The 15,481-nt window shown below is 41.6% G+C and overlaps 1 protein-coding gene across 2 annotated transcripts; it reads right to left on the bottom strand.

Annotated features, from left to right (window-relative positions):
• Window positions 1-678: 678 nt before the first annotated feature.
• On the bottom strand, window positions 679-13,764 carry DNAJC21 (DnaJ heat shock protein family (Hsp40) member C21). 2 transcript variants are annotated; one of them, XM_066568977.1, is made up of 12 exons: window positions 13,632-13,764; window positions 13,381-13,474; window positions 12,392-12,515; window positions 11,351-11,473; window positions 8,070-8,374; window positions 6,286-6,437; window positions 5,859-5,946; window positions 5,458-5,616; window positions 4,765-4,804; window positions 2,740-2,930; window positions 2,269-2,344; window positions 679-1,230 (listed from the first exon to the last, which is right to left on the bottom strand). In XM_066568977.1, the coding sequence occupies exons 1-12, from the start codon at window positions 13,726-13,728 to the stop codon at window positions 1,066-1,068; spliced, it is 1,614 nt and encodes a 537-aa protein (XP_066425074.1). In that variant the 5' UTR covers window positions 13,729-13,764; the 3' UTR covers window positions 679-1,065. The 2 variants fall into 2 exon arrangements, with proteins under 2 accessions (XP_066425074.1, XP_066425075.1); XM_066568978.1 differs by having other exon boundaries at window positions 2,269-2,341.
• Between the last annotated feature and the right edge of the window lie 1,717 nt (window positions 13,765-15,481).

The following is a 15,481-nucleotide window of genomic DNA, read 5'->3' as shown; positions in this document are numbered from 1 at the left end:
CTTTGGTAACAGAGTGTCAGTACCTCTCCAAATCTTACTCCATGGGTCCTAAACAATATTGTACAGCCTTTGCTGAGCACTGCCTTCTCCAACTCCCTTCATAACTCCTGTGTACAAACCAATTCCACTCCAAAATCAGGTATTTGTTAACCCACCTTTTTTTTTTCCTACTGAAGATCAGGGAGATTATGCCTTTAAACAGAACCGTAGTGCCTTTCCTTAGAAATCAGAACAAATTAATTCATTCATGTTACTCATTTATTTCTCCCTCACTTATTCCAGCAAGGCTGTTCCACTAGACTTTTTTCCCCCAACATCTGCCATGGAGGTAGATGTACAAACCAAACAGCAATTGTCAAAACTGGTTTAAACAGCTTTGTCATCTAACTTCTTCCCTTCTGTCTGCTGCTTAATGTAATTAAGTAATTTGAAAATGGCAGAAGAAAAGCCTGTATCTTGGCACTGCTTCACATTTGATAGAGGATCAAGAATCAAAAAATATTCTAAATTGGAAGGGATCCACATGGATCATCAAGCCCAGTTCCTAAGAGAATGGCCCACAGAGGACCAAACCCATGACCTGGGTGTTCTTAGCACCCTGTTCTTATCAACAGAGCATAAGCCCTGCTACTGGCTACTCACCCTGAGCTGAGCCCTCTCAAAAGAAAAGCAACAGCACACTTGTCAAAATAATTTATTATTTCCTCTGTGTGGAAATAATCCATGCAGGTTCTACAGGAACACAGGGTGAATAGCTTTGAGTTACTATTTCCCCACCTATGGTGTGAAAGCTGCTCAGGGTACAGGGCTTTAGACAAGGTGGTCTGGTGGAAGGAAAATCCACCTCTGCCATGACAACAAACCATTCTATGATTAAAAGAAGGCTTTTAAGAACAGAAGAAAGCACAGAGTCTTCCACAAGATAGTATTCCTTTTGTGCATCTTCATTTTTTCCTACATTGGTACTTGCCTTCTTTGTTTAACTCCAGACACAGGCAGTGTGCATGTTTCAGTTTTTTCAGAGTGTTAATGTACAATTCTGAAGACTGTCACTATAGCAAAGTTCTATCTGTTTTTACGTTTCTCTTTTTTGTTTTTGGTGTTCACAGCTCCATTTACAGTTGGTGTTGGTGTTGCTCTTGCATGTCCTGTGACTTTCAGGTGTTCAAACAATTTATTTCGGGATGGAAATGCACAGTTGCAGGTTACACAGTGGATAGGAACTTCATTCTAAAATGAGAAAAAAAACCAGAATGCTTCACATTCATATTGAATATATCATCAGTATAATACACCAATTTCTTGCAGACAGTTTCTCCTTGGCAATGAAGCAGGAATAAGCTGTTTGTTTCTATCATCAAGATTTCATTATTCATTAACAATTAAGCACATATTTTTTAACAAATAATTTCAAATTATTTATTATTGAAATTATATTTCAAAGTGCTTTAAGTAAAATCAAGAATGGAAGCCTTGCAAATCTAAGTAAATCTTTACTATTCAAAGTAAAGGATAGTTTTGATCTCACCTGACCATACAGGTAATGCTTTGGGCTCTGAGATGCAGTGAATTTAGTATGTCTTAGCTGTAGTTACTACAAAGTTTTGCTCTCTGGAAGCATCAATATTGAGATAGATGCAAACAGTACTGGCCTGTCACCTGCTGGGTGACAACAGCTGTTTAATTTATTTGAATGGTCCCCAGCTGTTTAATTTATTTGAACTGCCTTGCACACAGAGCTTCACCAGCTCTCCTAGAAATGAAGCTGAGTCCTGTATTTCTCTGTGAGGACAAGAGCTCAAGTTTCAGTTCTATCAAAATCACAGGGACAGAAGTGGTGGACTGGAGGTGACCAAAAAACAGCCTTCTTTGTAGCTATATGACCCCCACCTTTTAGCCCTCCTGTAAAGACAGGCTGAGAAAGATGAAGAGAAGGCTGCAGGGAGAACTCATTGTAGCCTTCCTATGTCTTAAGGGGGCTTACAAAAGGAGAGAGAGTGACTTTTTACACAAGGAGAGTGACAGGACAGTGGGCAATGGCCTTAAACTGACAGAGGGCAGGTCTAGATTACACATTATGAAGAAATTCTTTACTGTAAGGGTGATAAGGCATTGGCACAGAGAAGTTGTGGATGCTTCATCACTGGAAAGTGTCCAAGGCCAGGCTGGATGGGGCTTTGAGCAATGTGGTCTACTGGAACCAGATGATCTTTAAGGTCCCTTCCAACACCTTATTCTATTTTAAATAGCATAAGTAATTTGACATACCATTGTTGAGCTCTCTGAAGACACCTTAGCAGACTTTTTTGCTTCCTTGGCTTTTTTCCCTTTAGGCTTAGTGCTGCTAACAGACAAAGAGGAGCTAAAATCAGTGCACAGGAACATTTAGCATTTACAAGCTTCTGATGTTTTTCAGTTTTCAATAACTCTGCTGCTTTCCCCTGTTCTTGCTTCCCGCAACAAAAGGTAAGTGCATCCAGAAAAAAAAAATTAATCTATACAGTCAATTGTTAATCTCAGAATGTTGAATCAGCTCCTAGGAAGTGATATGGCTGCAATCTGCAGTCAAATACCACCTCCAGAAAAGTTCCTACATGCTTTGTTTAGTATCGTATTTATTCAAACCAGTTTTGGTGAGCAGGCCCCAGAGTCCACATTTGAGAGTAAATCTCTCCTTGTTTGACAATATCAAACATGACACAGAATGACACAGTGACTGCAATGTTGCAACCAACATACCTTTTTTCTTCACTTTTTGTTTCATTCTCTTGGCTGACATCATCTGTAATGCCTGTGTCCTCTGACACAGCACATCTTTGACCATCATTTACCAACTCCTCTGTTGAGCCACTGTCCTTCTCCACGCTGGGCACCTCCTTTTGTTCAACTGTTTCTTCGTCAGCACTTTGATCAAAAGAGTCCTCATAACTCTGTCCAAACAAAAAAAAATCCAAGTTAAATACTTCCAGTTCGTTAGTGACTATGTTTATAGTATTATACTCATTTACCTCAAACATGGGTGGCTTGGGAGGAGAGAAAGCCATGGACCCTCTTAATTTTACTGTGTGATTTCAGTGAGACTGTAACATGTAAAACCTTAGTTCTCCTGTTTTGAAAGATGAGGCCACCTGTGGTGAAGGGAAGAAACACCAATAAAACAGCCTCTGAAACTACAAAAGCTACTACAGTAGCTTTTAATTACACACAGGGTTCATCCTGTTTTGAGTACTATTTCTTATTTCACAGGTAGTGGCTTCTAACTTTGTGAAGGGTTAATTATTTAGACTAAAGTTTTCTGTGCCAGACAACTGCATTAGGACCCTGGAGCCAAAATAACTGAGCTGACTGAAATTAGGTAGACACACTGTATTTTCCTTCCCCAGCAGATATTGGCAGCTTTTTCCATGTGCCAGATTAGACTCAATACACGGTTTGGCAAAATATCAAGTCCCTGTCTGAAGCAGAACAGCAAAGCTCCCAAAAGCACAATAACAAATTTGACCTAACACCACATTAATGGAACTCTTACCACCTCTAGTGCAAAGTCTCAGCTACCTGAAAAAAACTTGGCCAATCCTAACTTCAGGAAAAGAAAATAAAACCCACAGAGATTCCCAGTACTCCACAATGCTTGGCAGAGGATGGAGGTGAGGATTTCCCAGCATAAGACTGCAGCTTGAGCAATGCAAGAGTGGCACCTACTGTCCAGGCTGTAGCAAACTGATGGAACAGAGCCCCGGTGACTATGTGCCACTTCTGCAGTGAGAACAGACCTTCTGGTCTCGAACAGAGGAGGAAGGAGTTAACTGAAGCCTCATGGCCTGCACAGAAACATGAAGGTCCAGCCAACACTTGGACTATGCAACTGCACCAGCCAATGTGAAGCCAGGAAGCTTCAGCTGCTTGAAAGTCTCAGAAAAGTTTCTTAAGAACAAGAGATAATGATGGAGTGGGAGAAGGCAGAAAAGGTGAACAGAGAATAGGAAATCTGAGGGTTAAGCATGGAAGAGGCAGGACCTGGTACAGACAGCTCACTGGAACAAGGCTAGGACTGAGGAGTAAGAACTTGAAAAGGATGAAGTTTGAGGAAGAGAGACAGAGGAGCATGCTGACTATGACACCCCTGCCACTCAAGCCTGAAACAGCTTGCTCTTGGTGAATTTCACCTGCTGCTGTCAGCACAGATCTGTGATATCACACACAGACTCAGATCCTGGAGTACAACAGACTCCAGGTGTTACTTTTGTTTGCAGTTCAGGAAAAAGTTCCTTCCAACAGCTACATTGCCAGCAGAAAACCAATACTGTGGCAGTCTTTTTGACCCCCTCTAAATTAGAGATTAAAAACCAACACATTATACCAACTCCTACAACTAAAGCCAGAAGTGACCACCAAATTGAGCTCTTAATGCACCTTGGCCACTACTGGTCTTACTGACCAATTCCTTGCATTCTCCCCATCTGTCTGTTTCCCTCTGTTTTTCTTATACTTCAGACTACAGCTTTTTTAGAGTCAGCACTACATATTAGCATCTGCATTAACAGAATGAAGTGAGGTCTATGATGTTATTATCATAAAATAAAGTCTAATAGAAGTTATTCTGGTGGCAAAAATAATTTAAAATATTTTTAATAGTTTAAAATACTGTGGAATTTCAAGTTCTCCTATTCTGCAGGACAGAGAAATAATTTGTCAAATAATTTGACAAGTTTTCGGCTTCTTAAGAAAACTGGGTTGTAAAGTTCCCAGACTATAATTACATACCTTCATTGTTTTCTGCTTCTTCCTTTGTTTCTTTGAGAGTCTGTAAAGATAATTTTAAAATTACCTTTTTTTACACAGAAAACCCCCAAAACCTAGGATTTCTAAAAAGATATCTGCATTTAGTGCAATACAACAGATTTCAAGCTATACTTATCCTTTATCCTCTTAACATGATATTAGGTAGCCACAAAAAGAAAGTTACTTATGCCAGAAATAAAACAATAGGTCTCCCAGACTACTCACTGCATTTAGTAAAACATTTGTTCTGCTCAGACTGAACCCAAAGATACTAGTGAGATAGTTGGGATTATGCTCTGGCTGTTTAAAAAATTAAGTTGTGTAACAATTCTGATTTTGAGCACACCCGTTTTCCATTTATGCCAGCAATCGACAGTAAGTACCAAATCAATAAGCACTAGCTCTGTGGAAGTCCCTCTGCTTGAAAATAGCAAACCTTTCTTTTCCTTAACATATAACTTTAGGCAGCAGAAAAAACATAAGTCTGCTGTTTTATGGCACTCAAATGTAGTCATGCAAAGGCATATGTTTTACTGGAACTCTGATGCTAAGAAGTATTTCAAATTGCACAATACTGAGAGCAATGCAGTGGCAAATCATCAGGAGGTCCCTCTGAAGGCCATTAAAACTTAGTAAATCATGAGTCATGATAAAATTAAAAACTATTTCAAGTACTTCTGTTTGGGTATGTCTTCTGTTTCTTCCTCCTCTTTGGTCTGTATTCCATCTGCATCATCCGAAGACACAGCAAATTTCCCTTCCTCCTCTTCCAATTGCTGTCGTAACAGCGATACCATCTCTCGATGCTTCTTTGATTTTTCGTGATTCTTCATGCTGTGGAGACCAGATTGTTACTGCAGGTTGCTCTGAGCAAACATAGTTATATTTACATATAAATTAACAACAGGCCCATTATCCAATATGGAAAATAAGTATGAAAAATTCTGCACTAGCAATGTCTTTACTGGAAAGACAACACTCATCATTATGTGAAGTTAAAAATTCTCTAAAATGCAGTTTTAAATGACTTAAAATCCAACACCTTCACCCCCAAATCCCCAACCACAAATACTTACGCTTTCTCAGTTTTTAACAATTTGTCACAAGCAGGGCAGTACAGACCATCAATAAGTTCAGCTTCTTCAGTTTCATCATTCAGTTTGTCTGAAGAAATCAGCAGCAATCAGAGAGACAAAGTCAGATGAGCAATTTTTGAACACGATGCTCTTTAAGCCCCAGAAAATAGTCACAGCACTGACATTTAATTTCTCCAGTACTGCTGACACACAGACAGCTCAAGATCACCTCACCAAATCAGACACTGGTATAAATTAACAGCTGCAGCTTGTTCAAACAAAAACACCAGAGAGGGACAGACTCTAGCCCAGCACCCTCAGAGGGAGGGAGTGAGTTGCATTACAGTCAGAACTGTGAATCTGAGGCTGTAAGTGAGCCACACTCATACTGCAGTCTCAGAAGATATCACCTCCCCACACACCATACCTTCAATGCTTTTTGTCTCCTGTTCTTCTAATTCATCTTCACCACCTGATCCATCTCCAAATTCCTTTTCATATTGTGCCTCCATCTCTTGCAGCTCTCTCTCCAGATCTGACATAGTTATCCAGCTCTGCTCTTTGTACTGCTCAGCAAGCCTGCAAGCAGAATACAGTAACTTCTACACTGTCCCTGAGATGGGAACTAGGGGGGAACAGTGTTACTGAAAGAGAACTTCTACTTAAAAGATAATTGCTCTTCTTCCGCATCACAGGAGGAAAGTTCTGAACATATGATGGAGCACACAATTGGAAATCTGAGTTAATTTGTGATGTCAATGGGCACGTCTGCACTGTAAGCAGATTTATTAACATAGGTGGGTCCTGGTTGAATTTCAGGCAGAACATGCTGTGCAGCATGGTCAGTATCAAGCTGACAGCAAGGAATTCATCTCAACCTACTCTAAGATCCAAACTTATAGTAAAACAGGGCGCCCCCAATGAAGGGAATGATTGGTATCTGACTTTATTGATTCAAAAGGCTGAACAATTGCTTTATTAAACTATGTTATATTACATTATACTGTACTATAACTATACTACAAAGAATACTAAAGAATACTAAAAAAAACTCATGACTGTCTCCTGACAGTCAGGACACAGCTTTTTCCAATTGGCCAAGGAAACAAAACAATCTTCAGTAGAATTGACAAATCACTTCAGGTAAACAATCTTTTTAACATATTCTACATGTGCAAAACAACAGGAGCAGCAAGTAGAGAAAAGAATTTTTTTTCTCTTCTTCTCTCTTTTTTCTTGGAAAAAACTCTGAGAGAATTATGTCTCTCTGTTCAGAGAATGTGAATGCCACACAAACTCAAAAAAATACAGGACAACAAAATCCACAAGCACATTACTCCTTGACTGTGTGCTATGGGAATGTACCATCTCAGTTTTCCCAATTTAAGTGTGCCCCAAGTTACCAAATATGGCATCGCAGGAGGGTTGAATTTTGCTCCAGCTGGCTTCTTGTCTCAGAACTATCGAGTCACTTCTCAGTAAATGCATAACCCTACTTTATTGTCCCTAAAGGGTGAATGTATATGTGTATATATCGAAAAACAGTACACCATATACTCCATTTATGTTATTTTATAATTTTAATAATACCTGTTATTTTGCAAGTGCACTCTTAATAAGAATTTAAGCTCCTCCATCATATGTGCAGGCAAACAGTTCTTCCAGTTGAAAAAATAAATTGGGGCTATGGTCAGGAGACCACTTTTATTCTGGCAAAAAAGCCAAACTTTGACACTGCATTTAGTCCAAGGAAAGGATCCTTCCCAAAGAATTCAGAAGGAAGACAAAGCTAAGCTCATTATCCCTTCTATCTGCTTAGCAGGTACACCTCCAAGGCAGATGAAGCTGATCTAAGTCTAGGTTATTCTCTCTTATTCTACAACTTACATTCTATTTTCTTTAACGGAAAATAGGTAATAAGTTTCATTTTCCCAGGTAAATAAAAGCACACTGGGTTCTGTGCTATTACAGCCAGTTACTCACAGCACCCAGATAAGCATTCCCCAGTTATCTCAGACCTCTGTACAAGTCAGTACAATGCAGAAACCTGAGCTTTAAAAAGCTCAGATTTGAGACCAAAATTAGTATGTAAAATTTTCAGGGATGTTTCAGAGCAAGTGGAGCTACTATAAGCATCTAAGTCTATACTGTATTCTCATGGATAATTTCTTCAAGTTAAAAAAAAAAATAATTTGTTCGACAGGTACATACTTGGCTTGTTTTAGCTTCTGTTGCCTCCGAAATTCTTCTGCTTTCCTAGTTTTTTCTGCATTTTGTTCTTCTACAAGTTTTCTGTGAGCCTGTACTCTTTTATCCCTCTTACGAATAAAGGCTACTAGCTGACGGATCAGTTCATTCCTCTCTTTCCTTGCTTTCTCCCTTGTTTTCTTGTTCTCTTTTTCCATAGCTCGTTTCTCCCAGCGGTTTGAGGCTTGTCGTGTGTCATACTCTTCTTTCCAAGCAAAGTTTTTCTGAGTACAGAAACTCTGCCAATATGCATAGAAAGGGTGGACTACCTATAAGAAAAAAACAAAACTAAGTGGCTTGTTGAGGAGGGACAGAAAAAACAGAGAAATAATTCAGAGCTTTTGTAACCTTTTTTTCTGAACTTCTATACAGGCCACAGTTTTGCCTCAGAGCAATGAAGATTTAGAAAAATTTCTAACATCATCCTTGAAGTTTGAAAGCAACAACCTCATCTAAACTATTACAAACTGCAACTTCTAAAAATATCCCCCTGCGTGATTGGATCACGCTGACACTAGTGTCCAGTTACTTAGCTGTCCTGTATTTCTCCTGTCAAACTGAAAAGCACAATCAGAATCACACATGCTGCCTGCAAGCTGGTACTTACCTACAAATATCAAACACACATTAAACACACACTCCACATTACACCACACCAGAGGTCAGCCACACACTTGCACAGCATAAAAAAAGAAGCAAAACAAAAACCAAATACATAATTCTATTTCTTCCTTGTATATTCTCTCTGCTTCCCGAGCAAGACAGCAAGGAGCTGTGACTTGCACAGTTTAAGAAATGGCTATGTGAAGAAACATTTACTCCTGTTTTGTTAGCAAACTACATGACTGTAGGCTAAAATTATGCCCCCTAGCTTTTGCATTAGAATAAAAGTGATTGTTACTTACTCTCCTCCCTTTTACTATTCATGTGTAAGTGCTGGACTAATAATTTGGCCTTATAATCACTTTGGGTTTGTTCTTTATTTCTCTCCAAATAATTATTGTCCTTCTGTACTTTGTATATTCAGCAATCAAGATATGCCTAAACTCCCTTCTTACATTACTTGTCCTATCAATCTTCCTTTTTACTACTATTTGCCCAACTTCCTTTTCACTTCTATTTCCCCAACTGCTCATATTTTGGGATACCTCATAGAAGTATTTAACCTCATGGTTTAATGTCTTTTTTAAGTCAGTTATGTTCTTCCTCTGCCATTTTTATTCATGGAAACTAAAACAATCAATTGTTATTCACGGGAACAACTCAACAATAACTTCCAGTAGTCTATCTACATGTGAAGTTCATGGCTGTGGCTTCTGGCAGGTAAGTCACTACAATTTTTCTCTGCTATCACAAAAAATAACCAATAAGCATTCATATTTCATCCAATAACCTAAGTAATATTAGATGACCTACCAGAGATTTCTGCTTCAGAAGAGGATACTTTTGTGCAAAAGGATGCACACTCACCAACTGATGACAGGGACCATCCTCCCCTTCACCAGATGTGCAAGGTGGGACTCTCCCCTTTCTCAGCAGCTACCTTAACAACCTGCACATGTCTGGCACTCACCAGCAGCCTGTACAGCAGCCCTTGCTGAACTCCCAAGTGGATTTTGTTTTGCCTGCTACTCATACCTGGAGCTGAACGTTTTTGTTGACCTACAAGTCTTCTCTTCCCATGAATGCTTGTGAACTCATGGCCTTAAGAATATCTTTCCTGGCTGCCTGGCTCTGACCAAGCTGCCTCTCATGCTTCTTGTGAATTCACAAAGTAGACCAAACCAGAAAACATTCACATCAGAGATTTTAAAGCCTTTGTATAGTTTTTGTAGCTCCCTTCTAAAACTCTTTCCCCATTATATTCCTACTGTGTAGAGAAGTGAGCATTGCAATGCTGGAATCCTCTGGCAGTAAAATCTCTTTGTCTGAATATAAGACAACAGGGAAAATTACCTTTCTACTTATCAGAAACTATTTCCTATAAAATACCCCTAGGAATCCCTAGGGGGGGAAAAAGTGAGCACTCTGCTTCCAGAACAGCGTGAATTAGGCAGATGTCAAAGCATGTTGAATCAGAATTCCAGTCTTTTTTGCAGTTATTAATTGACATATGCATTAAAGCTATTTTGAGTCTATAATCCTATATGTCCCATGGCCTCAAAAGAAGCAGTTTTCAAAAGATGTTTCAAGATAATGACGTTAAAAGACATATTTTAGCTGGTCTAGAGATACTATGTATTCTCCTTGGGAAAGATTTCCATTCATTAAGCCATCCTGTAACTTCTCCCCACATCCAAACACCCCTTCTGGCATTTCTTAAGAAGTTTGATTTGTAACTTTTGTTTCCAACTCCAGCCAAGTTTTGTACCACTGAAGCTACTAACTTTTAAGGTATGAATCATTCAAATTTCATAAATAATTATCAATACAGAGAAAGTGACAGGGAGAACTACCACACTAGAAGCAACATTTGAGTGCACTTCATACTGTGCAGTTATTCCCTAGGGAAAGTGTTATCACCTCAGTATTTAATTTCAACACATAAATACTGGTAACCTTAAAAAAATCCTAAATCTGATAGTCTGATAGATTATAACAAATAGTTGGCAAACCAGATAATAAGAATTCAAGTCATATAAGTACCCATACACTTTCTTTTCTTTCTTCACAGAGGAAAGCATGCAATTTTTTCTGAATCAAATCTGACTACAAGCTAATTGCAGATGACAATATAATCATAATGGCAGCTCACACTGCCAGTCAACATCACATCTACTTTCTAAAGGCTGTGCTACACACTAAGTGCTATGCAGTTTGCCTGTATGAGGCAAGATACTACATGTTACAGGAAAAAAATTAGCTCAGTACCCCTGTCTCTAACATAAGTTGTGTTAAACACTGGTAAACTACTCTCATCAGGAAGCAAAGAAAACATCCATTCTTTTGCTTTATAGGTCTTGCACTAGACTTAAGTTCCACTGGCATAATTGATGGTTGTCCCTGTGAAGCATCTGTCTGACAACTCACCCAGCAGGCCTGGCTAATACTATACTCCAGCAGGAAATACCAATTTTAATTCACATAAATATGAATCAGACCACAAGCACTTCCTTTGCAGTAATAGTCTACAATAGTAGAAAATAACCACAGATGCATGGTATTCACCTCAGAAATCAGGAGGCACCTCTCCTTTGGGACAAAGTAATGGTTTACCTGCAGTTCAGTTTTACACGTGCCCTTACCGTATCATAGTCACTATGGGAATATCCAAACATAGGGAATTCTTCAATATCTTCCTGTGTCATATATTCCAGCTCTTCCTTCGCAATCTTCTCAAAAACTTGTCGATAGACTGTAAAGAATCCCTGAAACAAACAAACAAACAAACAAACAACCTAATAAATAAACCTTTTGTGTGGCACAATACGTAGATGTACAAATGCTCAGGTGCTGTCTCTTTTAGAGAAACGTTTGCTACACTGCAAGAACAACTCAAAACCAGAATAAAGGCCTTGTGAGCACTTGCTGAGGTACAAGACTCTTCTTTCCAAAGTTCCACTATCTCTCATGCCTCTTATTTCCACCTTCCTCATACTGTCTCTGTCTCTCTCACATGCGTAGTTAAACACCGATTTTAAAAGAAAATTTCCATATGCTGGAGATGGTGATAAGTTCCTAGTTACACAGGATCAAGTTTTGTGGAAGATCCAGACATAAAATTCACTATTAAATATCCTATATTTTCCTAAATTAATATGTTACTAACTGACTACTAGTACAGTAACAGAAGGACAGATAAGTATTGCCTCTGATGGATGTTTTTCTAATCACCTGGACCTTTTTCAATATATTAAATATTATTAGTGAGTATCTTAAAATCCAATGGGAAATTCAAAAATCCAAAAGGGAATTCAATTACAGCAAGCACACCTTCCCCCAAAGGCTATTGTTACATTGCTTTTCTGTAGTTTACAAGATTCTTGCTTGATAAAGTTATTTCTAAATAAACAGATGGTATTGCAAAGCCCTGGAATGCTTCACTATATGAGATAAATAAACAATATGCACACATCTGTAGTTGTACAACATAGCTGGACATTTTGATTAAGTAATTGTTGGACAATATGCAAGAATTAAAGCCTTCTTATACATCCAGGTTAAGTTTTGTCTTGGATTTGTGTAAGCTGTGCTAACAATTTCTACATATAACTTTAACACAAAACAAATGCTAACACTTATAATGAAATTTAAGCTGATTAATTAAAGATTAATTGATACCTTACCTTTTCATCATCCCCATATCCAGAGTAACAGCTAACAGTGAAGTAGTGCAGCAGATCCAAACTATCATCTTGATAGTCTCCATCAACTCCTCCTTTCAGCAGAGCCTCCCTGTGATTATCATACCTGGAAAAAATCCACAGCATCAAGGATGTAGAGACACAGAACAACCCTCAGTGCTGCTAAACTAACACAGCACACCTATTACATCACTGTATAGCTTAACCCACTGTCTGTAATTTGTCTATCACATCCAAAGTCTTCAGAGAGAAAAAACATGACAGACCCAGTAGATATTCCCTCTTAACCTTTATTTTACTATTATTTTATCTGCAATATGTATAGTAATAATTCCTCAAGAGCTAGCTACCAAGCAATCACATTTGAGAAAGATGCCTCACCAAACTTTCAGAAAGGGGTAGAGGGCATTACTTAAATCACCCAATACTTGCATGCACTCAAAAATCCCCAAATCATACCCAAGCACATAAAAACTGAAAAACAGTCCAGTATTCTCAAGGAGGACAAACTCAGGAGAGGCGGGTTTGGCTGTGTAACCTGGTAGATGCTTCAGCCCATGTGAAAAACAAGCTACAGAGAACATTTAGAACAGCGATCCTTTAGAGATGTGTATGTGTGTATTTCAAATTAGAACTGGACACCTGTATGCACTGCCCGGGGCCTGAGGGCTGACCAGAGCTGCCCTGAAAAGCTGCTCGGGGAGGAGGACGCAGGCCAAGCCCGGCTGTCGGCAGGGCGCTGCTGGGGCCCAGCACGCCCTCAGCTCCCGGCACACCACGAGGGGGGAGAGAGTGCGAACCGTGCCCCTCCACGGGGCTGCAGGGCTCCAACTCTGGCAAAACCTAAAACCAGCCGGCTGCCCCTGCCCATGGCTGCCCTCGCTGCCTTGCAGCGAGGCCCAGGAGCAGCACAGGACAAGCCCTGGCAAGCCCGGGCTAATAAAACCTCAGCCAGGCCAAGCGCCGCTCACCAGGCCCGTTCCTGCGGGTCGCTGAGCACGTCGTACGCCGCCTGGATCAACTTGAATTGCTCCGCTGCTTCCTCCGCGTTCTCGAGGTTTTTATCTGCAGGACAATTTAACGAAACCGTGTCAGCGGTGGTCAGGCTCGGCGGCAGCAGCCGCCCCGCCGCCCCCGGCACCGAGCCAGGCAGCAGCGCGGTGCCCCCGCGCCGCGCGGGGCCGGGGCCGGGGCCGGGCCCGGGGCCGGGCCCGGGCCGTACCCGGGTGCCAGCGCAGCGCCAGCCGGCGGTACGCCCGCTTCAGCTCCTCCTCGGCGGCGTCGCGCCTCACGCCCAGCACCTCGTAGTGGCACTTCATGGCGATGGCGGCGGCGGCCGGCGGGGCGGGGATACCGGGACAGCGGGCACCGCCGCTTCGCGCCGGGAGGGGCCAGGCCGGCAGCGGGAGGAGCGAGGCGGGAGGGGAGGGACCTGCGGCGCGGTGTCAGCCGGCTGCCCGCGGCACGTTGGGAGCGCTTCAACCACGGGGCGTCCGATTAACCGGATACCTTGTGTTGGAATTCACAGAATCAATGAGGGTGGAGAAGATCTCCGAGATCATCGAGTCCTACCTGTGACCCAACACCACCGTGTCAACCAGACCGTGGCACTGAGTGCTACTCCTGGGTTTTCTTAAATACCTCCAGGGACGGTGACTCTACCCTCCCTGGGCAGCCCATTCCAATGTCTAATCAGCCTTTCTGTGAAGATATTACTCCTAATGTACAATGTTAACGTCCCCTGGTACGGCTTAAGGCCAGTGCTCTTTTCCTATTGCCAGCTGCCTCAGAGAAAAGTCTGACCCCAACCTGGCCATCCCTTCCTTTCAGGGAGCTGTAGAATGCAATGAGGTCTCCTCTGAGCCTCCCCATTTCCAGGGTAAATACCCCTGCTTCTCTTAATACCTGTGCTCCATGTTTTGTTGTGCTTCACAGCTTGGTTTCCCTTTTCTGTGTTGAGGAGCTCAGTGGTACAGCCAGCACAGTGCACATTCTCAAGGCAGCTTTTTTTTATACCTATGCTTTTCAGAGATTTTAGCGTTGGTCCAAGTCGCTTTCCTTCTCTAGGTCAGGTGTGTATCAGTGGGCACTACACAAACTGAGTTTTGGATGATACAGCAAGATCTAGAGGCCCTGATCTCAAGGTAAAATCTGGAAATCCTAATCTCAGTGTTTAATTCAAACATGGCAAATTGAACACGAGCCAGCAGTGCCCTGGCAGCCAGGAGGGCCAACCCTGTCCTGGGGGCATCAGGCCCAGCATCACCAGCCAGGCAAGGGAGGGGATTGTCCTGCTCTGCTCTGGGCTGGGGCAGCCTCACCTCGAGTGCTGGGGGCAGTTTGGGTCACCTCAACATAAGAAGGATATAAAGCTATTGGAGTTTGTCAGGAGAAGGGCAGCTTAGATGAAGAGAGGTCACAGCAACTGAGATTACATGGTTTGTTCAGCTTGGAGAGGAGGCTGAGAGGGGACCTCCCTCCAATACACACCCTTGTCACAGGAGGTTTTGGCTGGTTTAGAGTCAATTTTCATCACAGTAGCAGGTAGGGAGCAGGGTTTTGGATTTGTGCTGAAAATACAAATGATGCGCAGATAGTAACAGAAATGCTTGCATTATTGCTGAGCAATGCTCAGACTCACACCCTTGTTTGCTTCTCACCCCCTCCACCATAGAGGTGCACAAGAAAGTGAGAGAGGACACAGCCGGGGCAGCTGACCCCAGCTGCCTGCAGGGCTGTCCTACACAGCATGGCACCATGCTCAGCACACAAAGCTGGAGGAAGGGGGGAACATTGACAGTGACACATTTGTCTTCCTGAGTAACTGTTACATGTGATGGAACCCAGCTTTCCTGGGAGGTGAATATGTCCCTACCCACGGGACATAGTAGATAAAATCCTTGTTTTGTTTTGCTTCTGTGCATGGCTTTTGCTTTACAAAAAGCTTTGGTTTTTTCTTAAGTCTTTATCTGAACTCATAACTTTTCATTTCTATCCTTCCTCCTACCAAGGGAGACTGAGCTCTCTGGGGCTGAGTTGGCAGCTGGGGTTAAAGGACAGTGTGTTGGGGAA

The sequence above is a fragment of the Molothrus aeneus genome, chromosome Z (genome assembly GCF_037042795.1).
Source record: "Molothrus aeneus isolate 106 chromosome Z, BPBGC_Maene_1.0, whole genome shotgun sequence".
Taxonomy (NCBI): Eukaryota; Metazoa; Chordata; class Aves; order Passeriformes; family Icteridae; genus Molothrus; species Molothrus aeneus.
The sequence above is the reverse complement of the archived record's forward strand: the minus strand, read 5'-3'. Positions and strand labels throughout refer to the sequence as shown.